Raw genomic sequence first — 25,969 nt, forward strand, 5'->3', positions numbered from 1 at the left:
CTCTCTCCACCTCTCTGACTTTCTCCCTTTCTTTCACTCTCTCTTTCTCACTTACTCCCTTTCTTTCACTCTCTCTTTCTCCCTTACTCCCTTTCTTTCACTCTCTCTTTCTCCCTTACTCCCTTTTTTTCACTTCCTCTCTCACTCTTCATCTCTTACTCTCACTCCCTTCTTCACTCTGTTCTCTCTTCCTCTCTCCTTAAAGCCGTCCCTTCAGTATTCCCCCCACCGCCCGGAATAGTCCCCCTCTCCCTCCCACTCTGCCCTTTGCTCTGCCCCTTGTTCCTCCCTCCATAGATACTGACTGACCTGTTCGGTTTCCAATAGGAATGGGAGAGCTTCCGAACACAGCACGGGGATTGTTTGACTGTTTTCTCTTTCCACAGTGACAACAAGCCAGATCATGAATTCCACTCAGAATATACAGGCACCAGGTGAGAGGTGTTGGGATTCTAGACCCTCCCAGTGACTCCTGTTGTTCGAGAGAAGCCCTCCCAGTTGTGTAACACTCTCTCCCTTCCTCTCTCCCCCTTTCTTTCACTCTCGCTTTCTCCCCCCCACTCTCTCTTTCACTCGTATTCTCCCTGTGCCTTTCATTCCTGCTGTTGTCCCAGTGGTAGGGAATCTGGGTGAGCACGATTGAAGATTCGGGAGTGCAGAGGCCACATGGGGGAGGCTGCGGAGTAGTGACAGAGACTGTCAGAGACCTCCCATCGAACGGAAGATTGAAATTTCCTTAGAGTACCCCTCTGCTCCCTAAACCTCTCCCTTTCCTCCTCTGCTCCCTACACCTCTCCCAGTCCCCCTCTGCTCCCTACACCGCTCCCTTTCCTCCTCTGCCCCCTACGCCTCTCCTTGTCTCTCTCCCCCTCTGGTCTCTATGCCTCTCCCTGATTCAGACCCCGCTGCCTCCTACAATCCTCCCCGTCTCTGACCTCCTCCAGTCCCTACACAACTCCCCATCTCTGTCAACACCTTTGGGCCCTAAACTCCTCCCTGCCTCAGAAACACCCTCTTGATCCTACACCCTTTGCATCACTGGAACCCATTCTGGATCCTACCCCCCCGACGTTTCTGTAATCACTCCGGCCACTAGAACAACACCATCTCTGGAAACCTCCTGGACCATACACACCTCCCTGTCTCTCCGACCTCCACCAACCCTTTGCTGTCTCTGTCACTGTACCCCGTCTCTGAGATCCCCTCCGGCCCTTACACCCGTCGTCTCTGTGACCCAAGGCCCATACACCCACACCGACACCAAGACTCCTCCCCATCTGTGACTTCCTCCAGCCACAGCAACACTCCCCTACTCTTTGACCCACTCCAGATCCTACATCCTTCCCCATCATTATAATCCCGCCCGGACCTCCACAGTCCTCCCTGTCCACTACAACCCTTCCCATCTCTGTCACACACCATGGCCATGACACAGCTCCACACTTCTCTGAACCCCTCCAGCCTATTCACATTTTCATTGGCCCCTCTGGCACCTATCGCTCTCTCCGTCTCAGTGAATATCTCTGGCGCCTGTAACACTCACTGTCTCTGTGACCCCCTACAGTCCCTACACCCCACCACATCAGTGGACTCTACACCTTCCCCATCTCTGTCACACTCTCCGGACCATACACCCTCCCCATCTCTGTCACAGTCTCCGGATCCTACACCCTCCCCATCTCTGTCACACTCTTCGGATCCTACACCCTCCCCATCTCGTTCACACTGTCCGGATCCTACACCCTCCCCATCTCTGTCACAGTCTCCGGATCCTACACCCTCACCATCTCTGTCACACACTCCGGATCCTACACCCTCCCCATCTCTGTCACACTCTCCGGACCCTACAGCCTCCCCATCTCTGTCACACACTCCGGATCCTACACCCTCCCCATCTCTGTCACACTCTCCGGACCCTACACCCTCCCCATCTCTGTCACACTCTCCGGACCCTACAGCCTCCCCATCTCTGTCACACACTCCGGATCCTACACCCTCCCCATCTCTGTCACACTCTCCGGACCCTACAGCCTCCCCATCTCTGTCACACTCTCCAGATCCTACACCCTCCCCATCTCTGTCACACTCTCCACACCCTACACCATCCCCATCTCTGTCACACTCTCCAGATCCTACACCCTCCCCATCTCTGTCACACTCTCCAGATCCTACACCCTCCCCATCTCTGTCACTATATCCGAATCCTCCACCCTCCCCATCTCTGTCACACTCTCCAGACCCTACACCCTCCCCATCTCTGTCACACTGTCCGGATCCTACACCCTCCCCATCTCTGTCACACTCTCCAGATCCTACACCCTCCCCATCTCTGTCACACTGTCCGGACCCTACACCCTCCCCATCTCTGTCACACTCTCCAGACCATAAACCCTCCCCATCTCTGTCACAGTCTCCAGATCCTACACCCTCCCCATCTCTGTCACACTCTCCGGACCCTACACCCTCCCCATCTCTAAGATCCACTTCTTCCGCTGCACTCCATCGCACAACTGTGATACCCTTCTGGTCCCTAATCCTCTCCCTGTCTCTGATATCCCCTGGTCCCTAAACCTCTCCCTGTCTCTGACATCCCCTGCTCCCTAATCCTCTCCCTGTCTCTGATATCCCCTGGTGCCTAATCCTCTCCCTGTCTCTGACATCCCCTGCTCCCTAATCCTCTCCCTGTCTCTGACATCCCCTGGTCCCTAAACCTCTCCCTGTCTCTGACATCCCCTCGTCCCTAATCCTCTCCCTGTCTCTGACATCCCCTGGTCCCTAATCCACTCCCTCCTTGTCTTTGTGACCCCATCTGACCGCTACACCCTTTACCCTGACTTTGAGCCTTTCTCTGTCCTCGGCACCCAAACCTGTCCCCGTGACCCCCTGCATCCCGTACAACCATCCCCATCTCCTTGGAGTGCTCTACCCCCTACTCTACTCCCCATCTCTGCGTTCTCCTCCGACACCTGAAACCCTCCCCATCTCTGTGACTCCCACCGGCCCACAGACCACTCCTCGACCCCCTCTGAAGTACGCTCGTTCCTGTCTGTGTGAAACCCTCAGGTCCGAACAACTCTCTCCATCTCTCTGACTTTCTCCCTTTCTTTCACTCTCTCTTTCTCCCTTACTCCCTTTCTTTCACTCTCTCCATCTCTCTGACTTTCTCCCTTTCTTTCACTCTCTCTTTCTTCCTTACTCCCTTTCTTTCACTTCCCCTCTCACTCTTCATCTCTTACTCTCACTCCCTTCTTCACTCTGTTCTCTCTTCCTCTCTCCTTAAATCCGTCCCTTCAGTATTCCCCCCACCGCCCGGAATAGTCCCCCTCTCCCTCCCACTCTGCCCTTTGCTCTGCCCCTTGTTCCTCCCTCCATAGATACTGACTGACCTGTTCGGTTTCCAATAGGAATGGGAGAGCTTCCGAACACAGCACGGGGAATGTTTGACTGTTTTCTCTTTCCACAGTGACAACAAGCCAGATCATGAATTCCACTCAGAATACACAGGCTCCAGGTGAGAGATGTTGGGATTCTAGACCCTCCCAGTGACTCCTGTTGTTCGAGAGAAGCCCTCCCAGTTGTGTAACACTCTCTCCCTTCCTCTCTCCCCCTTTCTTTCACTCTCGCTTTCTCCCCCCCACTCTCTCTTTCACTCGTATTCTCCCTGTGCCTTTCATTCCTGCTGTTGTCCCAGTGGTAGGGAGTCTGGGTGAGCACGATTGAAGTCTCGGGAGTGCAGAGGCCACATGGGGGAGGCTGCGGAGTAGTGACAGAGACTGTCAGAGACCTCCCATCGAACGGAAGATTGAAATTTCCTTAGAGTACCCCTCTGCTCCCTAAACCTCTCCCTTTCCTCCTCTGCTCCCTACACCTCTCCCAGTCCCCCTCTGCTCCCTACACCGCTCCCTTTCCTCCTCTGCTCCCTACGCCTCTCCTTGTCTCTCTCCCCCTCTGGTCTCTATGCCTCTCCCTGATTCAGACCCCTCTGCCTCCTACAACCCTCCCCGTCTCTGACCTCCTCCAGTCCCTACACCACTCCCCATCTCTGTCAACACCTCTGGGCCCTAAACTCCTCCCTGCTTCAGAAACACCCTCTGGATCCTACACCCTTTGCATCACTGGAACCCATTCTGGATCCTACGCCCCCGACGTTTCTGTAATCACTCCGGCCACTAGAACAACACCATCTCTGGAAACCTCCTGGACCATACACACCTCCCTGTCTCTCCGACCTCCACCAACCCTTTGCTGTCTCTGTCACTGTACCCCGTCTCTGAGATCCCCTCCGGCCCTTACACCCGTCGTCTCTGTGACCCAAGGTCCATACACCCACACCGACACCGAGACTCCTCCCCGTCTGTGACTTCCTCCAGCCACAGCAACTCTCCCCTACTCTTTGACCCACTCCAGCTCCTACATCCTTCCCCATCATTATGATCCCGCCCGGACCTCCACAGTCCTCCCTGTCCACTACAACCCTTCCCATCTCTGTCACACACCATGGCCATGACACAGCTCCACACTTCTCTGAACCCCTCCAGCCTATTCACGTTTTCATTGGCCCCTCTGGCACCTATCGCTCTCTTCGTCTCAGTGAATATCTCTGGCGCCTGTAGCACTCACTGTCTCTGTGACCCCCTACAGTCCCTACACCCCACCACATCAGTGGACTCTACACCTTCCCCATCTCTGTCACACTCTCCGGATCCTACACCCTCCCCATCTCTGTCACACTCTCCGGATCCTACACCCTCCCCATCTCTGTCACACTCTCCGGATCCTACACCCTCCCCATCTCTGTCACACTCTCCGGATCCTACACACTCCCCATCTCTGTCACACTCTCCGGATCCTACACCCTCCCCATCTCTGTCACACTCTCCGGATCCTACACCCTCCCCATCTCTGTCACACTCTCCGGATCCTACACCCTCCCCATCTCTGTCACACTCTCCGGACCCTACACCATCCCCATCTCTGTCACACTCTCCGGATCCTACACCCTCCCCATCTCTGTCACACTCTACGGATCCGACACCCTCCCCATCTCTGTCACACTCTCCGGATCCTACACCCTCCCCATCTCTGTCACACTCTCCGGATCCTACACCCTCCCCATCTCTGTCACACTCTCCGGATCCTACAACCTCCCCATCTCTGTCACACTCTCCGGATCCTACACCCTCCCCATCTCTGTCACACTGTCCGGATCCTACACACTCCCCATATCTGTCACACACTCCGGATCCTACACCCTCCGCATCTCTGTCACACTCTCCGGATCCTACACCCTCCCCATCTCTGTCACACTCTCCGGATCCTACACCCTCCCCATCTCTGTCACACTGTCCGGATCCTACACACTCCCCATCTCTGTCACACACTCCGGATCCTACACCCTCCCCATCTCTGTCACACTCTCCGGATCCTACACACTCCCCATCTCTGTCACACTCTCCGGACCCTACACCCTCCCCATCTCTGTCACACTCTCCGGATCCTACACCCTCCCCATCTCTGTCACACTCTCCGGATGCTACACACTCCCCATCTCTGTCACACTCTCCGGACCCTACACCCTCCCCATCTCTGTCACACACTCCGGACCCTACACACTCCCCATCTCTGTCACACTCTCCGGACCCTACACCCTCCCCATCTCTGTCACACTGTCCGGATCCTACAGACTCCCCATCTCTGTCACACTCTCCGGACCCTACACACTCCCCATCTCTGTCACACTCTCCGGATCCTACACCCTCCCCATCTCTGTCACACTCTCCGGATCCTACACCCTCCCCATCTCTGTCACACTCTCCGGATCCTACACACTCCCCATCTCTGTCACACTCTCCGGACCCTACACCCTCCCCATCTCTGTCACACACTCCGGACCCTACACACTCCCCATCTCTGTCACACTCTCCGGACCCTACACCCTCCCCATCTCTGTCACACTGTCCGGATCCTACAGACTCCCCATCTCTGTCACACTCTCCGGACCCTACACACTCCCCATCTCTGTCACACTGTCCGGATCCTACAGACTCCCCATCTCTGTCACACTCTCCGGATCCTACACCCTCCCCATCTCTGTCACACTGTCCGGATCCTACAGACTCCCCATCTCTGTCACAGTCTCCAGACCCTACACCATCCCCATCTCTGTCACACTCTCCGAATCCTACACCCTCCCCATCTCTGTCACACACTCCGGATCCTACACCCTCCCCATCTCTGTCATACTCTCCGGACTCTACAGCCTCCCCATCTCTGTCACACTCTCCAGATCCTACACCCTGCCCATCTCTGTCACACTCTCCGGATCCTACACACTCCCCATCTCTGTCACACTCTCCAGATCCTACAGCCTCCCCATCTCTGTCACACTCTCCAGACCCTACACCCTCCCCATCTCTGTCACACTCTCCGGATCCTACACCGTCCCCATCTCTGTCACACTCTCCGGATCCTACACCCTCCCCATCTCTGTCACACTCTCCGAATCCTACAGCCTCCCCATCTCTGTCACACTCTCCAGACCCTACACCATCCCCATCTCTGTCACACTCTCCGAATCCTACACCCTACCCATCTCTGTCACACACTCCGGATCCTACACCCTCCCCATCTCTGTCACACTCTCCTGACCCTACACCCTCCCCATCTCTGTCACACTCTCCGGATACTACACCCTCCCCATCTCTGTCACACATTCCGGATCCTACACCCTCCCCATCTCTGTCACACTCTCCGAATCCTACACCCTCCCCATCTCTGTCACACACTCCGGATCCTACACCCTCCCCATCTCTGTCACACTCTCCAGATCCTACACCCTCCCCATCTCTGTCACACTCTCCGGATACTACACCCTCCCCATCTCTGTCACACACTCCGGATCCTACACCCTCCCCATCTCTGTCACACTCTCCTGACCCTACACCCTCCCCATCTCTGTCACACTCTCCGGACCCTACACCCTCCCCATCTCTGTCACACACTCCGGACCCTACACACTCCCCATCTCTGTCACACTCTCCGGACCCTACACCCTCCCCATCTCTGTCACACTGTCCGGATCCTACAGACTCCCCATCTCTGTCACACTCTCCGGACCCTACACACTCCCCATCTCTGTCACACTCTCCGGATCCTACACCCTCCCCATCTCTGTCACACTCTCCGGATCCTACACCCTCCCCATCTCTGTCACACTCTCCGGATCCTACACACTCCCCATCTCTGTCACACTCTCCGGACCCTACACCCTCCCCATCTCTGTCACACACTCCGGACCCTACACACTCCCCATCTCTGTCACACTCTCCGGACCCTACACCCTCCCCATCTCTGTCACACTGTCCGGATCCTACAGACTCCCCATCTCTGTCACACTCTCCGGACCCTACACACTCCCCATCTCTGTCACACTGTCCGGATCCTACAGACTCCCCATCTCTGTCACACTCTCCGGATCCTACACCCTCCCCATCTCTGTCACACTGTCCGGATCCTACAGACTCCCCATCTCTGTCACAGTCTCCAGACCCTACACCATCCCCATCTCTGTCACACTCTCCGAATCCTACACCCTCCCCATCTCTGTCACACACTCCGGATCCTACACCCTCCCCATCTCTGTCATACTCTCCGGACTCTACAGCCTCCCCATCTCTGTCACACTCTCCAGATCCTACACCCTGCCCATCTCTGTCACACTCTCCGGATCCTACACACTCCCCATCTCTGTCACACTCTCCAGATCCTACAGCCTCCCCATCTCTGTCACACTCTCCAGACCCTACACCCTCCCCATCTCTGTCACACTCTCCGGATCCTACACCGTCCCCATCTCTGTCACACTCTCCGGATCCTACACCCTCCCCATCTCTGTCACACTCTCCGAATCCTACAGCCTCCCCATCTCTGTCACACTCTCCAGACCCTACACCATCCCCATCTCTGTCACACTCTCCGAATCCTACACCCTACCCATCTCTGTCACACACTCCGGATCCTACACCCTCCCCATCTCTGTCACACTCTCCTGACCCTACACCCTCCCCATCTCTGTCACACTCTCCGGATACTACACCCTCCCCATCTCTGTCACACACTCCGGATCCTACACCCTCCCCATCTCTGTCACACTCTCCGAATCCTACACCCTCCCCATCTCTGTCACACACTCCGGATCCTACACCCTCCCCATCTCTGTCACACTCTCCAGATCCTACACCCTCCCCATCTCTGTCACACTCTCCGGATACTACACCCTCCCCATCTCTGTCACACACTCCGGATCCTACACCCTCCCCATCTCTGTCACACTCTCCGAATCCTACACCCTCCCCATCTCTGTCACACTCTCCAGATCCTACACCCTCCCCATCTCTGTCACACACTCCGGATCCTACACCCTCCCCATCTCTGTCACACTCTCCGGACCCTACACCCTCCCCATCTCTGTCACACACTCCGGATCCTACACCCTCCCCATCTCTGTCACACTCTCCAGATCCTACACCCTCCCCATCTCTGTCACACTCTCCGGATCCTACACCCTCCCCATCTCTGTCACACTCTCCGAATCCTACACCCTCCCCATCTCTGTCACACTCTCCAGATCCTACACCCTCCCCATCTCTGTCACACACTCCGGATCCTACACCCTCCCCATCTCTGTCACACTCTCCAGATCCTACACCCTCCCCATCTCTGTCACACTCTCCGAATCCTACACCCTCCCCATCTCTGTCACACTCTCCAGATCCTACACCCTCCCCATCTCTGTCACACACTCCGGATCCTACACCCTCCCCATCTCTGTCACACTCTCCAGATCCTACACCCTCCCCATCTCTGTCACACACTCCGGATCCTACACCCTCCCCATCTCTGTCACACTCTCCGGACCCTACACCCTCCCCATCTCTGTCACACTCTCCAGATCCTACACGCTCCCCATCTCTGTCACACATTCCGGATCCTACACCCTCCCCATCTCTGTCACACAATCCGGACCTTACACCCTCCCCATCTCTTTCACACTCTCCGGATCCTACACCCACCCCATCTCTGTCACACTCTCCGGACCCTACACTCTCCCCATCTCTGTCAGACTCTCCGGATCCTACACCCTCCCCATCTCTGTCACTTTGTCTGGACACTACTCCCTCCCCTTCTCTGTCACTTTGTCCGGACCCTACAAACTCCCCATCTCTGTCACACTCTCCGGATTCTACACCCTCCCCATCTCTGTCACACTCTCCGGACCCTACACCCTCCCCATCTCTGTCACACTCTCCGGATCCTACACCCTCCCCATCTATGTCACACTCTTCGGATCCTACAACCTCCCCATCTCTGTCACTATATCCGGATCCTACACGCTCCCCATCTCTGTCACACTCTCCGGATCCTACACCTTCCCCATCTAAGTCACACTCTTCGGATCCTACAACCTCCCCATCTCTGTCACTATATCCGGATCCTACACGCTCCCCATATCTGTCACACTCTCCGGATCCTACACCCTCCCCATCTCTGTTACACTCTCCGTATCCTGCACCCTCCCCATCTCTGTCACACTCTCCGGATCCTACACACTCCACATCTCTGTCACTATCTCTGGACCCTACACCCTCCCCATCTCTGTCACACTCTTCGGACCCTACACCCTCCCCATCTCTGTCACTATCTCCGGATCCTACACCTTCCCCATCTCTGTCACTATATCCGGATCCTACACCCTCCCCATCTCTGTCACACTCTCCGGATCCTGCACCCTCCCCATCTCTGTCACACTCTCCGGATTCTACACTCTCCCCATATCTGTCACACTCTCCGGACCCTACACCCTCCCCATATCTGTCACTATCTCTGGACCCTACACCCTCCCCATCTCTGTCACCCTCTCCGGACCCTACACCCTCCCCATCTCTGTCACACTCTCCGGATCCTACACCATCCCCATATCTGTCACACTCTGCGGACCATACACCCTCCCCATATCTGTCACTATCTCCGTATCCTACACCCTCCCCATCTCTGTCACAGTCTCCGGACCCTACACCCTCCCCATCTCTGTCACACTCTCCGGATCCTACACCCTCCCCATATTTGTCACACTCTCCGGACCCTACACCCTCCCCATCTCTGTCACTATCTCCGGACCCTACACCCTCCCCATCTCTGTACAACTCTCCGGATTCTACACACTCCCCATATCTGTCACACTCTCCGGATCTTTCACTCATCCCATCTCTGTCACACTCTCCAGACCTTACAACCTCCCCATCTCTAAGATCCACTTCTCCCGCTGCACTCCATCGCACTACTGTGATACCCTTCTGGTCCCTAATCCTCTCCCTGTCTCTGATATCCCCAGGTGCCTAATCCTCTCCCTGTCTCAGATATCCCCTGGTCCCTAATCCTCTCCCTGTCTCCGACATCCCCTGCTCCCTAATCCTCTCCCTGTCTCTGACATCCCCTGGTCCCTAAACCTCTCCCTGTCTCTGACATCCCCTCGTCCCTAATCCTCTCCCTGTCTCTGACATCCCCTGGTCCCTAAACCTCTCCCTGTCTCTGACATCCCCTGGTCCCTAAACCTCTCCCTGTCTCTGACATCCCCTGGTCCCTAATCCTCTCCGTCTCTGACATCCCCTGGTCCCTAATCCTCTCCCTGTCTCTGACATCCCCTGGTCCCTAATCCTCTCCCTGTCTCTGACATCCCCTGGTCCCTAATCCTCTCCCTGTCTCTGACATCCCCTCGTCCCTAAACCTCTCCCTGTCTCTGACATCCCCTGGTCCCTAAACCTCTCCCTGTCTCTGACATCCCCTGGTCCCTAATCCTCTCCGTCTCTGACATCCCCTGGTCCCTAATCCTCTCCCTGTCTCTGACATCCCCTGGTCCCTAATCCACTCCCTCCTTGTCTTTGTGACCCCATCTGACCGCTACACCCTTTACCCTGACTTTGAGCCTTTCTCTGTCCTCGGCACCCAAACCTGTCCCCGTGACCCCCTGCATCCCGTACAACCATCCCCATCTCCTTGGAGTGCTCTACCCCCTACTCCACTCCCCATCTCTGCGTTCTGCTCCGACACCTGAAACCCTCCCCATCTCTGTGACTCCCTCCGGCCCACAGACCACTCCTCGACCCCCTCTGAAGTACGCTCGTTCCTGTCTGTGTGAAACCCTCAGGTCCGAACAACTCTCTCCACCTCTCTGACTTTCTCCCTTTCTTTCACTCTCTCTTTCTCCCTTTCTCCCTTTCTTTCACTTCCTCTCTCACTCTTCATCTCTTACTCTCACACCCTTCCTCACTCTGTTCTCTCTTCCTCTCTCCTTAAAGCCGTCCTTTCAGTATTCCCCCCACCGCCCGGAATAGTCCCCCTCTCCCTCCCACTCTGCCCTTTGCTCTGCCCCTTGTTCCTCCCTCCATAGATACTGACTGACCTGTTGGGTTTCCAATAGGAATGGGGGAGCTTCCGAACACAGCAAGGGGATTGTTTGACTGTTTTCTCTTTCCACAGTGACAACAAGCCAGATCATGAATTCCACTCAGAATACACAGGCTCCAGGTGAGAGATGTTGGGATTCTAGACCCTCCCAGTGACTCCTGTTGTTCGAGAGAAGCCCTCCCAGTTGTGAAACACTCTCTCCCTTCCTCTCTCCCCCTTTCTTTCACTCTCGCTTCCTCCCCCCCACTCTCTCTTTCACTCGTATTCTCCCTGTGCCTTTCATTCCTGCTGCTGTCCCAGTGGTAGGGAGTCTGGGTGAGCACGATTGAAGACTCGGGAGTGCAGAGGCCACATGGGGGAGGCTGCGGAGTAGTGACAGAGACTGTCAGAGACCTCCCATCGAACGGAAGATTGAAATTTCCTTAGAGTACCCCTCTGCTCCCTAAACCTCTCCCTTTCCTCCTCTGCTCCCTACACCTCTCCCAGTCCCCCTCTGCTCCCTACACCGCTCCCTTTCCTCCTCTGCTCCCTACGCCTCTCCTTGTCTCTCTCCCCCTCTGGTCTCTATGCCTCTCCCTGATTCAGACCCCTCTGCCTCCTACAACACTCCCCGTCTCTGACCTCCTCCAGTCCCTACACCACTCCCCATCTCTGTCAACACCTCTGGGCCCTAAACTCCTCCCTGCCTCAGAAACACCCTCTGGATCCTACACCCTTTGCATCACTGGAACCCATTCTGGATCCTACGCCCCCGACGTTTCTGTAATCACTCCGGCCACTAGAACAACACCATCTCTGGAAACCTCCTGGACCATACACACCTCCCTGTCTCTCCGACCTCCACCAACCCTTTGCTGTCTCTGTCACTGTTCCCGTTCTCTGAGATCCCCTCCGGCCCTTACACCCGTCGTCTCTGTGACCCAAGGCCCATACACCCACACCGACACCGAGACTCCTCCCCTTCTGTGACTTCCTCCAGCCACAGCAACTCTCCCCTACTCTTTGACCCGCTCCAGCTCCTACATCCTTCCCCATCATTATGATCCCGCCCGGACCTCCACAGTCCTCCCAGTCCACTACAACCCTTCCCATCTCTGTCACACACCATGGCCATGACACAGCTCCACACTTCTCTGAACCCCTCCAGCCTATTAACATTTTCATTGGCCCCTCTGGCACCTATCGCTCTCTCCGTCTCAGTGAATATCTCTGGCGCCTGTAACACTCACTGTCTATGTGACCCCGTACAGTCCCTAAACCCCACCAAATCAGTGGACTCTACACCTTCCCTATCTCTGTCACACTCTCCGGACCATACACCCTCCCCATCTCTGTCACACACTCCGGATCCTACACCCTCCCCATCTCCGTCACACTCTTCGGACCATACACCCTCCCCATCTCGTTCACACTGTCCGGATCCTACACCCTCGCCATCTCTGTCACACTGTCCGAATCCAACACCCTCCCCATATCTGTCACACTCTCCGGATCCTACACCCTCCCCATCTCTGTCACACTCTCCGGATCCTACACCCTCCCCATCTCTGTCACACTCTCCGGATCCTACACCCTCCCCATCTCTGTCACACTCTCCGGATCCTACACCCTCCCCATCTCTGTCACACTGTCCGGATCCTACACCCTCCCCATCTCTGTCACACTGTCCGGATCCTACACCCTCGTCATCTCTGTCACACTCTCCGGATCCTACACCCTCCCCATCTCTGTCACACTCTCCGGATCCTACACCCTCCCCATCTCTGTCACACTGTCCGGATCCTACACCCTCCCCATCTCTGTCACACTGTCCGGATCCTACACCCTCGTCATCTCTGTCACACTCTCCGGATCCTACACACTCCCATTTTTGTCACACTCTCCGGACCCTACACACTCCCAATCTCTGTCACACTCTCCGGATCCAACACCCTCCGCATCTCTATCACGTTCTCCGGACCCTACACCCTCCCCATCTCTGTCACACTCTCCGGATCCTACACTCTCCCATTTTTGTCACACTCTCCGGACCCTACACACTCCCCATCTCTGTCACACTCTCCGGATCCAACACCCTCCGCATCTCTATCACGTTCTCCGGACCCTACACCCTCCCCATCTCTGTCACACTGTCCGGACCCTACACCCTCCCCATCTCTGTCACACTCTCCGGATCCTACACCCTCCCCATCTCTGTCACACTCTCCGGATCCTACACCCTCCCCATCTCTGTCACACTGTCCGGATCCTACACCCTCCCCATCTCTGTCACACTGTCCGGATCCTACACCCTCGTCATCTCTGTCACACTCTCCGGATCCTACACCCTCCCCATCGCTGTCACACTCTCCAGACCCTACACCCTCCCCATCTCTGTCACACTCTCCGGATCCTACACCCTCCCCATCTCTGTCACACTCTCCGGACCCTACACCCTCCCCATCTCTGTCACACTCTCCGGATCCTACACCCTCCCCATCTCTGTCACACTCTCCAGACCCTACACCCTCCCCATCTCTGTCACACTCTCCGGACCCTACACGCTCCCCATCTCTGTCACACTCTCCGGACCCTACACCCTCCCCATCACTGTCACTATCTCCGGATCCTACACACTCCCCATATTTGTCACACTCTCCGGACCCTACACCCTCCCCATCTCTGTCACTATCTCCGGACCCTACACCCTCCCCATCTCTGTCACACTCTCCGGATCCTACACCCTCCCCATCTCTGTCACACTCTCCTGACCCTACACCATCCCCATCTCTGTCACACTCTCCAGACCATACACCCTCCCCATCTCTGTCACACTCTCCAGATCCTACACCCTCCCCATCTCTGTCACTATATCCGGATCCTACACCCTCCCCATCTCTGTCACACTCTCCAGACCATACACCCTCCCCATCTCTGTCACTATATCCGGATCCTACACCCTCCCCATCTCTGTCACACTCTCCAGACCATACACCCTCCCCATCTCTGTCACACTCTCCGGACCCTACACCCTCCCCATCTCTAAGATCCACTTCTCCTGCTGCACTCCATTGCACTACTGTGATACCCTTCTGGTCCCTAATCCTCTCCCTGTCTCTGATATCCCCTGGTCCCTAAACCTCTCCCTGTCTCTGACATCCCCTCGTCCCTAATCCTCTCCCTGTCTCTGAAATCCCCTGGTCCCTAATCCTCTCCCTGTCTCTGACATCCCCTGGTCCCTAAACCTCTCCCTCCTTGTCTTTGTGACCCCATCTGACCGCTACACCCTTTACCCTGACTTTGAGCCTTTCTCTGTCCTCGGCACCCAAACCTGTCCCCGTGACCCCCTGCATCCCGTACAACCATCCCCATCTCCTTGGAGTGCTCTACCCCCTACTCCACTCCCCATCTCTGCGTTCTGCTCCGACACCTGAAACCTTCCCCATCTCTGTGACTCCCTCCGGCCCACAGACCACTCCTCGACCCCCTCTGAAGTACGCTCGTTCTTGTCTGTGTGAAACCCTCAGGTCCGAACTACTTTCTCCATCTCTCTGACTTTCTACCTTTCTTTCACTCTCTCTTTCTCCCTTACTCCCTTTCTTTCACTCTCTCTTTCTCCCTTACTCCCTTTCTTTCACTTCCTCTCTCACTCTTCATCTCTTACTCTCACTCCCTTCCTCACTCTGTTCTCTCTTCCTCTCTCCTTAAAGCCGTCCCTTCAGTATTCCCCCCACCGCCCGGAATAGTCCCCCTCTCCCTCCCACTCTGCCCTTTGCTCTGCCCCTTGTTCCTCCCTCCATAGATACTGACTGACCTGTTCGGTTTCCAATAGGAATGGGAGAGCTTCCGAACACAGCATGGGGATTGTTTGACTGTTTTCTCTTTCCACAGTGACAACAAGCCAGATCATAAATTCCACTCAGAATCCACAGGCACCAGGTGAGAGGTGTTGGGATTCTAGACCCTCCCAGTGACTCCTGTTGTTCGAGAGAAGCCCTCCCAGTTGTGTAACACTCTCTCCCTTCCTCTCTCCCCCTTTCTTTCACTCTCGCTTTCTCCCCCCCACTCTCTCTTTCACTCGTATTCTCCCTGTGCCTTTCATTCCTGCTGTTGTCCCAGTGGTAGGGAGTCTGGGTGAGCACGATTGAAGACTCGGGAGTGCAGAGGCCACATGGGGGAGGCTGCGGAGTAGTGACAGAGACTGTCAGAGACCTCCCATCGAACGGAAGATTGAAATTTCCTTAGAGTACCCCTCTGCTCCCTAAACCTCTCCCTTTCCTCCTCTGCTCCCTACACCGCTCCCTTTCCTCCTCTGCTCCCTACGCCCCTCCCTTTCCTCCTCTGCTCCCTACACCTCTCCCAGTCCCCCTCTGCTCCCTAAACCTCTCCCTTTCCTCCTCTGCTCCCTACACCTCTCCCAGTCCCACTCTGCTCCCTACACCGCTCCCTTTCCTCCTCTGCTCCCTACGCCTCTCCTTGTCTCTCTCCCCCTCTGGTCGCTATGCCTGTCCCTGATTCAGACCCCTCTGCCTCCTACAACCCTCACCGTCTCTGACCTCCTCCAGTCCCTACACCACTCCCAATCTCTGTCAACACCTCTGGGCCCTAAACTCCTCCCTGCCTCAGAAACACCCTCTGGATCCTACACCCTTTGCATCACTGGAACCCATTCTGGATCCTACGCCCCCGACGGTTCTGTAATCACTCCGGCCACTAGAACAACACCATCTCTGGAAACCTCCTGGACCATAAACACCTCCCTGTCTCTCCGACCTCCACCAACCCTTTGCTGTCTCTGTCACTGTTCCCGTTCTCTGAGATCCCCTCCGGCCCTTACACCCGTCGTCTCTGTGACCCAAGGCCCATACACCCACACCGACACCGAGACTCCTCCCCGTCTGTGACTTCCTCCAGCCACAGCAACTCTCCCCTACTCTTTGACCCACTCCAGCTCCTACATCCTTCCCCATCATTATGATCCCGCCCGGACCTCCACAGTCCTCCCTGTACACTACAACCCTTCCCATCTCTGTCACACACCATGGCCATGACACAGCTCCACACTTCTCTGAACCCCTCCAGCCTATTCACATTTTCATCGGCCCCTCTGGCACCTATCGCTCTCTCCGTCTCAGTGAATATCTCTGGCGCCTGTAGCACTCACGGTCTCTGTGACCCCCTACGGTCCCTACACCCCACCACATCAGTGGACCCTACACCCTCCCCATCTCTGTCACACTCTCCGGACCATACACCCTCCCCATCTCTGTCACAAACTCTGGACCCTACACCCTCCCCATCTCTGTCACACTCTCCGGATCCTACACCCTCCCCATCTCTGTCACACTCTCCGGACCCTACACCCTCCCCATCTCTGTCACACTCTCCGGACCATACACCCTCCCCATCTCTGTCACACTGTCCGGATCATACACCCTCCCCATCACAGTCACACTCTCCGGACCATACACCCTCCCCATCTCTGTCACACTCTCCGGACCATACACCCTCCCCATCTCTGTCACAAACTCTGGACCATACACCCTCCCCATCTCTGTCACACTTTCCGGATCCTAAACCCTCCCAATCTCTGTCACACTCTCCGGACCCAACACCCTCCCCATCTCTGTCACACTCTCCGGACCCTACACCCTCCCCATCTCTGTCACACTCTCCGGATCCTACACGCTCCCCATCTCTGTCACACTCTCCGGATCCTACACCCTCCCCATCTCTGTCACTATATCCGGATCCTACACCCTCTCCATCTCTGTCATCTTCTCCGGACCCTACACCCTCTCCATCTCTGTCACCTTCTCCGGACCCTACACCCTCCCCATCTCTGTCACACTCTCCAGATCCTACACCCTCCCCATCTCTGTCACTATATCCGGATCCTACACCCTCCCCATCTCTGTCACACTGTCCGGATCCTACACCCTCACCATCTCTGTCACACTGTCCGGATCCTACACCCTCCCCATCTCTGTCACCATCTCCGGATCCTACACCCTCCCCATATCTGTCACCATCTCCGGATCCTACACCCTCCCCATCTTTGTCACACTCTCCGGATCCTACACCCTCCCCATCTCTGTCACACTCTCCGGATCCTACACCTTCCCCATCTCTGTCACATTCTCCGGATCCTACACCTTCCCCATCTCTGTCACTATATCCGGATCCTACACCCTCCCCATCTCTGTCACATTCTCCGGATCCTACACCTTCCCCATCTCTGTCACTATATCCGGATCCTACACCCTCCCCATCTCTGTCACATTCTCCGGATCCTACACCTTCCCCATCTCTGTCACTATATCCGGATCCTACACCCTCCCCATCTCTGTCACATTCTCCGGATCCTACACCTTCCCCATCTCTGTCACTATATCCGGATCCTACACCCTCCCCATCTCTGTCACATTCTCCGGATCCTACACCTTCCCCATCTCTGTCACTATATCCGGATCCTACACCTTCCCCATCTCTGTCACATTCTCCGGATCCTACACCTTCCCCATCTCTGTCACTATATCCGGATCCTACACCTTCCCCATCTCTGTCACATTCTCCGGATCCTACACCTTCCCCATCTCTGTCACTATATCCGGATCCTACACTCTCCCCATCTCTGTCACATTCTCCGGATCCTACACCTTCCCCATCTCTGTCACTATATCCGGATCCTACACCTTCCCCATCTCTGTCACACTCTCCGGATCCTACACCCTCCCCATCTCTGTCACACTCTCCGGATCCTATACCCTCCCCATCTCTGTCAAACTCTCCGAATCTTACACCCTCCCCATCTGTGTCACACTCTCCGGAAACTACACCCTTCCCATCTCTGTCACACTCTCCGGAAACTACACCCTTCCCATCTCTGTCACACTCTCCGGACCCTACACCCTCCCCATCTCTGTCACACTCTCCGGAAACTACACCCTTCCCATCTCTGTCACACTCTCCGGACCCTACACCCTCCCCATCTCTGTCACACTCTCCGGATCCTTCACCCTCCCCATCTCTGTCACACTCTCCGGACCCTACACCCTCCCCATCTCTGTCACACTCTCCGGAAACTACACCCTTCCCATCTCTGTCACACTCTCCGGACCCTACACCCTCCCCATCTCTGTCACACTCTCCGGATCCTTCACCCTCCCCATCTCTGTCACACTCTCCGGACCCTACACCCTCCACATCTCTGTCACACTCTCCGAATCCTTCACCCTCCCCATCTCTGTCACACTCTCCGGACCCTACACCCTCCACATCTCTGTCACACTCTCCGGATCCTACACCCTCCCCATCTCTGTCACACTCTCCGGATCCTACACCCTCCCCATCTCTGTCACACTCTCCGGACCCTACACCCTCCCCATCTCTGTCACACTCTCCGGATCCTACACCCTCCCCATCTCTGTCACACTCTCCGGATCCTACACCCTCCCCATCTCTGTCACACTCTCCGGATCCTACACCCTCCCCATCTCTGTCACACTCTCCGGACCCTACACCCTCCCCATCTCTGTCACACTCTCCGGATCCTACACCCTTCCCATCTCTGTCACACTCTCCGGACCCTACACCCTCCCCATCTCTGTCACACTCTCCGGATCCTACAACCTCCCCATCTCTGTCACTATCTCCGGATCCTACACGCTCCCCATCTCTGTCACTATCTCCGGATCCTACACGCTCCCCATCTCTGTCACACATTCCGGATCCTACAACCTCCCCATCTCTGTCACTATCTCCGGATCCTACACGCTCCCCATCTCTGTCACTATATCCGGATCCTACACCCTCCCCATCTCTGTCACTATCTCCGGATCCTACACGCTCCCCATCTCTGTCACACATTCCGGATCCTACACCCTCCCCATCTCTGTCACACTCTGCGGATCCTACACCCTCCCCATCACTGTCACTTTGTCTTGACACTACTCCCTCCCCTTCTCTGTCACTTTGTCCGGACCCTACACCCTCCCCATCTCTGTCACACTCTCCGGATCCTACACGCTCCCCATCTCTGTCACACATTCCGGACCCTACACCCTCCCCATCTCTGTCACTATATCCGGACCCTACACCCTCCCCATCTCTGTCACACTCTCCGGATCCTACACCCTCCCAATCTCTGTCACACTCTCCGGATCCTACACCCTCCCCATCTCTGTCACACTCTCCGGACCCTACACCGTCCCCATCTCTGTCACACTCTCCGGATCCTACACCCTCCCCATCTCTGTCACACTCTCCGGATCCTACACCCTCCCCATCTCTGTCACACTCTCCGGATCCAACACCCTCCCCATCTCTGTCACTATATCCGGATCCTACAACCTCCCCATCTCTGTCACTATATCCGGATCCTACACCCTCCCCATCTCTGTCACACTCTCCGAATCCTACAACCTCCCCATCTCTGTCACCTTCTCCGGACCCTACACCCTCCCCATGTCTGTCACACTCTCCAGATCCTACACCCTCCCCATCTCTGTCACACTCTTCGGATCCTACACCCTCCCCATCTCTGTCACACTCTCCGGACCATACACCCTCCCCATCTCTGTCACACTTTCCGGATCCTAAACCCTCCCAATCTCTGTCACACTCTCCGGACCCTACACCCTCCCCATCTCTGTCACACTCTCCGGACCCTACACCCTCCCCATCTCTGTCACACTCTCCGGATCCTACACGCTCCCCATCTCTGTCACACTCTCCGAATCCTACACCCTCCCCATCTCTGTAACAAACTCCGGATCCTACACCCTCCCATCTCTGTCACACTCTGTGGATCCTACACGCTCCCCATCTCTGTCACACTCTCCGGATCCTACACCCTCCCCATCTCTGTCACTATATCCGGATCCTACACGCTCTCCATCTCTGTCACCTTCTCCGGATCCTACACCCTCTCCATCTCTGTCACACTCTCCGGACCCTACACCCTCCCCATCTCTGTCACTATATCCGGATCCTACACCTTCCCCATCTCTGTCACCATCTCCGGATCCTACACACTCCCCATCTCTGTCACACTCTCCGGACCCTACACCCTCCCCATCTCTGTCACTATATCCGGATCCTCCACCTTCCCCATCTCTGTCACCATCTCCGGATCCTACACCCTCCCCATCTTTGCCACCCTCTCCGGATCCTACACCCTCCCCATCTCTGTCACTATCTCCGGACCCTACAACCTCCCAATGTCTGTCACACTCTCCGGACCCTACACCCTCCCCATCTCTGTTACACTCTCCGGATCCTACACCCTCCCCATCTCTGTCACACTCTCCGGATCCTACACCCTCCCCATCTCTGTCACACTCTCCGGATCCTACACCATCCCCATCTCTGTCACTTTGTCTTGACACTACTCCCTCCCCTTCTCTGTCACTTTGTCCGGACCCTACACCCTCCCCATCTCTGTCACACTCTCCGGATCCTACACGCTCCCCATCTCTGTCACACATTCCGGACCCTACACCCTCCCCATCTCTGTCACACTCTCCGGATCCTATACCCTCCCCATCTCTGTCAAACTCTCCGAATCTTACACCCTCCCCATCTGTGTCACACTCTCCGGAAACTACACCCTTCCCATCTCTGTCACACTCTCCGGAAACTACACCCTTCCCATCTCTGTCACACTCTCCGGAAACTACACCCTTCCCATCTCTGTCACACTCTCCGGATCCTACACCCTCCCCATCTCTGTCACACTCTCCGGATCCTTCACACACCCCATCTCTGTCACACTCTCCGGATCCTACACCCTCCCCATCTCTGTCACACATTCCGGACCCTACACCCTCCCCATCTCTGTCACTATATCCGGATCCTACACCCTCCCCATCTCTGTCACACTCTCCGGACCCTACACCCTCCCCATCTCTGTCACACTCTCCGGATCCTACACCCTCCCCATCACAGTCACACTCTCCGGATCCTACACCCTCCCCATCACAGTCACACTCTCCGGATCCTACACCCTCCCCATCTCTGTCACACTCTCCGGATCCTACACCCTCCCCATCTCTGTCACACTCTCCGGATCCTACACCCTCCCCATCTCTGTCACACTCTCCGGATCCTACAACCTCCCCATCTCTGTCACACTCTCCTGACCCTACACCCTCCCCATCTCAGTCACACTCTCCGGATCCTACACCTTCGCCATCTCTGTCACACTCTCCGGATCCTACACCTTCCCCATCTCTGTCACACTCTCCGGATCCTACACCCTCCCCATCACTGTCACACTCTCCGGATCCTACACCCTCCCCATCTCTGTCACACTCTCCGGATCCTACACCCTCCCCATCTCTGTCACACTCTCCGGATCCTACACCCTCCCCATCTCTGTCACACTCTCCGGATCCTACACCCTCCCCATCTCTGTCACACTCTCCTGACCCTACACCCTCCCCATCTCAGTCACACTCTCCGGATCCTACACCTTCGCCATCTCTGTCACTATATCCGGATCCTACACTCTCCCCATCTCCGTCACACTCTCCGGATCCAACACCCTCCCCATCTCTGTCACTATATCCGGATCCTACAACCTCCCCATCTCTGTCACACTCTTCGGATCCTACACCCTCCCCATCTCTGTCACACTCTTCGGATCCTACACCCTCCCCATCTCTGTCACTATATCCGGATCCTACACCCTCCCCATCTCTGTCACACTCTCCGAATCCTACAACCTCCCCATCTCTGTCACCTTCTCCGGACCCTACACCCTCCCCATGTCTGTCACACTCTCCAGATCCTACCCCCTCCCCATCTCTGTCACTATCTCCGTATCCTACACCCTCCCCATCTCTGTCACCTTCTCCGGACCCTACACCCTCCCCATCTCTGTCACACTCTCCGGACCCTACACCCTCCCCATGTCTGTCACACTCTCCAGATCCTACCCCCTCTCCATCTCTGTCACACTCTCCGGATCCTACACCCTCCCCATCTCTGTCACACTCTCCGGACCCTACAACCTCCCCATATCTGTCACACTCTCCGGATCCTACACCCTCCCCATCTCTGTCACACTCTCCGGACCCTGCAGACTCCCCATCTCTGTCACACTCTCCGGATCCTACAACCTCCCCATCTCTGTCACACTCTCCGGATCCTATACCCTCCCCATCTCTGTCAAACTCTCCGAATCTTACACCCTCCCCATCTCTGTCACACTCTCCGGAAACTACACCCTCCCCATCTCTGTCACACTCTCCAGACCCTACACCCTCCACATCTCTGTCACACAATCGGGACCCTACACCCTCCTCATCTCTGTCACACTCTCCGGACCCTACACCCTCCCCATCTCTGTCACACTCTCCGGATCGTACACCCTCCCCATCACTGTCACACTCTCCGGATCCTACACCCACCCCATCTCTGTCACTATATCATGATCTTACATACTCCCAATCTCTGTCACACTCTCCGGATCCTACACCCTCCCCATCTCTGTCACACTCTCCGGATCCTACACCCTCCCCATCTCTGTCACACTGTCCGGATCCTACACCCTCCCCATCTCTGTCACACTGTCCGGATCCTACACCCTCGTCATCTCTGTCACACTCTCCGGATCCTACACACTCCCATTTTTGTCACACTCTCCGGACCCTACACACTCCCAATCTCTGTCACACTCTCCGGATCCAACACCCTCCGCATCTCTATCACGTTCTCCGGACCCTACACCCTCCCCATCTCTGTCACACTCTCCGGATCCTACACTCTCCCATTTTTGTCACACTCTCCGGACCCTACACACTCCCCATCTCTGTCACACTCTCCGGATCCAACACCCTCCGCATCTCTATCACGTTCTCCGGACCCTACACCCTCCCCATCTCTGTCACACTGTCCGGACCCTACACCCTCCCCATCTCTGTCACACTCTCCGGATCCTACACCCTCCCCATCTCTGTCACACTCTCCGGATCCTACACCCTCCCCATCTCTGTCACACTGTCCGGATCCTACACCCTCCCCATCTCTGTCACACTGTCCGGATCCTACACCCTCGTCATCTCTGTCACACTCTCCGGATCCTACACCCTCCCCATCGCTGTCACACTCTCCAGACCCTACACCCTCCCCATCTCTGTCACACTCTCCGGATCCTACACCCTCCCCATCTCTGTCACACTCTCCGGACCCTACACCCTCCCCATCTCTGTCACACTCTCCGGATCCTACACCCTCCCCATCTCTGTCACACTCTCCAGACCCTACACCCTCCCCATCTCTGTCACACTCTCCGGACCCTACACGCTCCCCATCTCTGTCACACTCTCCGGACCCTACACCCTCCCCATCACTGTCACTATCTCCGGATCCTACACACTCCCCATATTTGTCACACTCTCCGGACCCTACACCCTCCCCATCTCTGTCACTATCTCCGGACCCTACACCCTCCCCATCTCTGTCACACTCTCCGGATCCTACACCCTCCCCATCTCTGTCACACTCTCCTGACCCTACACCATCCCCATCTCTGTCACACTCTCCAGACCATACACCCTCCCCATCTCTGTCACACTCTCCAGATCCTACACCCTCCCCATCTCTGTCACTATATCCGGATCCTACACCCTCCCCATCTCTGTCACACTCTCCAGACCATACACCCTCCCCATCTCTGTCACTATATCCGGATCCTACACCCTCCCCATCTCTGTCACACTCTCCAGACCATACACCCTCCCCATCTCTGTCACACTCTCCGGACCCTACACCCTCCCCATCTCTAAGATCCACTTCTCCTGCTGCACTCCATTGCACTACTGTGATACCCTTCTGGTCCCTAATCCTCTCCCTGTCTCTGATATCCCCTGGTCCCTAAACCTCTCCCTGTCTCTGACATCCCCTCGTCCCTAATCCTCTCCCTGTCTCTGAAATCCCCTGGTCCCTAATCCTCTCCCTGTCTCTGACATCCCCTGGTCCCTAAACCTCTCCCTCCTTGTCTTTGTGACCCCATCTGACCGCTACACCCTTTACCCTGACTTTGAGCCTTTCTCTGTCCTCGGCACCCAAACCTGTCCCCGTGACCCCCTGCATCCCGTACAACCATCCCCATCTCCTTGGAGTGCTCTACCCCCTACTCCACTCCCCATCTCTGCGTTCTGCTCCGACAACTGAAACCTTCCCCATCTCTGTGACTCCCTCCGGCCCACAGACCACTCCTCGACCCCCTCTGAAGTACGCTCGTTCTTGTCTGCGTGAAACCCTCAGGTCCGAACTACTTTCTCCATCTCTCTGACTTTCTACCTTTCTTTCACTCTCTCTTTCTCCCTTACTCCCTTTCTTTCACTCTCTCTTTCTCCCTTACTCCCTTTCTTTCACTTCCTCTCTCACTCTTCATCTCTTACTCTCACTCCCTTCCTCACTCTGTTCTCTCTTCCTCTCTCCTTAAAGCCGTCCCTTCAGTATTCCCCCCACCGCCCGGAATAGTCCCCCTCTCCCTCCCACTCTGCCCTTTGCTCTGCCCCTTGTTCCTCCCTCCATAGATACTGACTGACCTGTTCGGTTTCCAATAGGAATGGGAGAGCTTCCGAACACAGCATGGGGATTGTTTGACTGTTTTCTCTTTCCACAGTGACAACAAGCCAGATCATAAATTCCACTCAGAATCCACAGGCACCAGGTGAGAGGTGTTGGGATTCTAGACCCTCCCAGTGACTCCTGTTGTTCGAGAGAAGCCCTCCCAGTTGTGTAACACTCTCTCCCTTCCTCTCTCCCCCTTTCTTTCACTCTCGCTTTCTCCCCCCCACTCTCTCTTTCACTCGTATTCTCCCTGTGCCTTTCATTCCTGCTGTTGTCCCAGTGGTAGGGAGTCTGGGTGAGCACGATTGAAGACTCGGGAGTGCAGAGGCCACATGGGGGAGGCTGCGGAGTAGTGACAGAGACTGTCAGAGACCTCCCATCGAACGGAAGATTGAAATTTCCTTAGAGTACCCCTCTGCTCCCTAAACCTCTCCCTTTCCTCCTCTGCTCCCTACACCGCTCCCTTTCCTCCTCTGCTCCCTACGCCCCTCCCTTTCCTCCTCTGCTCCCTACACCTCTCCCAGTCCCCCTCTGCTCCCTAAACCTCTCCCTTTCCTCCTCTGCTCCCTACACCTCTCCCAGTCCCACTCTGCTCCCTACACCGCTCCCTTTCCTCCTCTGCTCCCTACGCCTCTCCTTGTCTCTCTCCCCCTCTGGTCGCTATGCCTGTCCCTGATTCAGACCCCTCTGCCTCCTACAACCCTCACCGTCTCTGACCTCCTCCAGTCCCTACACCACTCCCCATCTCTGTCAACACCTCTGGGCCCTAAACTCCTCCCTGCCTCAGAAACACCCTCTGGATCCTACACCCTTTGCATCACTGGAACCCATTCTGGATCCTACGCCCCCGACGGTTCTGTAATCACTCCGGCCACTAGAACAACACCATCTCTGGAAACCTCCTGGACCATAAACACCTCCCTGTCTCTCCGACCTCCACCAA

At 56.0% G+C, this 25,969-nt stretch overlaps 1 protein-coding gene across 1 annotated transcript in view; it reads left to right on the forward strand.

Annotated features, from left to right (window-relative positions):
• LOC140733011 (contactin-5-like) overlaps positions 1-25,969 on the forward strand; it is a 546,274-nt gene that overhangs the window by 16,858 nt on the left and 503,447 nt on the right. The window contains exon 4 of the mRNA XM_073055777.1: positions 387-434. Within this exon, the coding sequence (XP_072911878.1) occupies positions 387-434 (48 nt within the window). The remainder of the gene's footprint in view (positions 1-386; positions 435-25,969) is intronic.

The sequence above is a fragment of the Hemitrygon akajei genome, chromosome 1 (assembly GCF_048418815.1).
Source record: "Hemitrygon akajei chromosome 1, sHemAka1.3, whole genome shotgun sequence".
NCBI classification, from domain to species: domain Eukaryota; kingdom Metazoa; phylum Chordata; class Chondrichthyes; order Myliobatiformes; family Dasyatidae; genus Hemitrygon; species Hemitrygon akajei.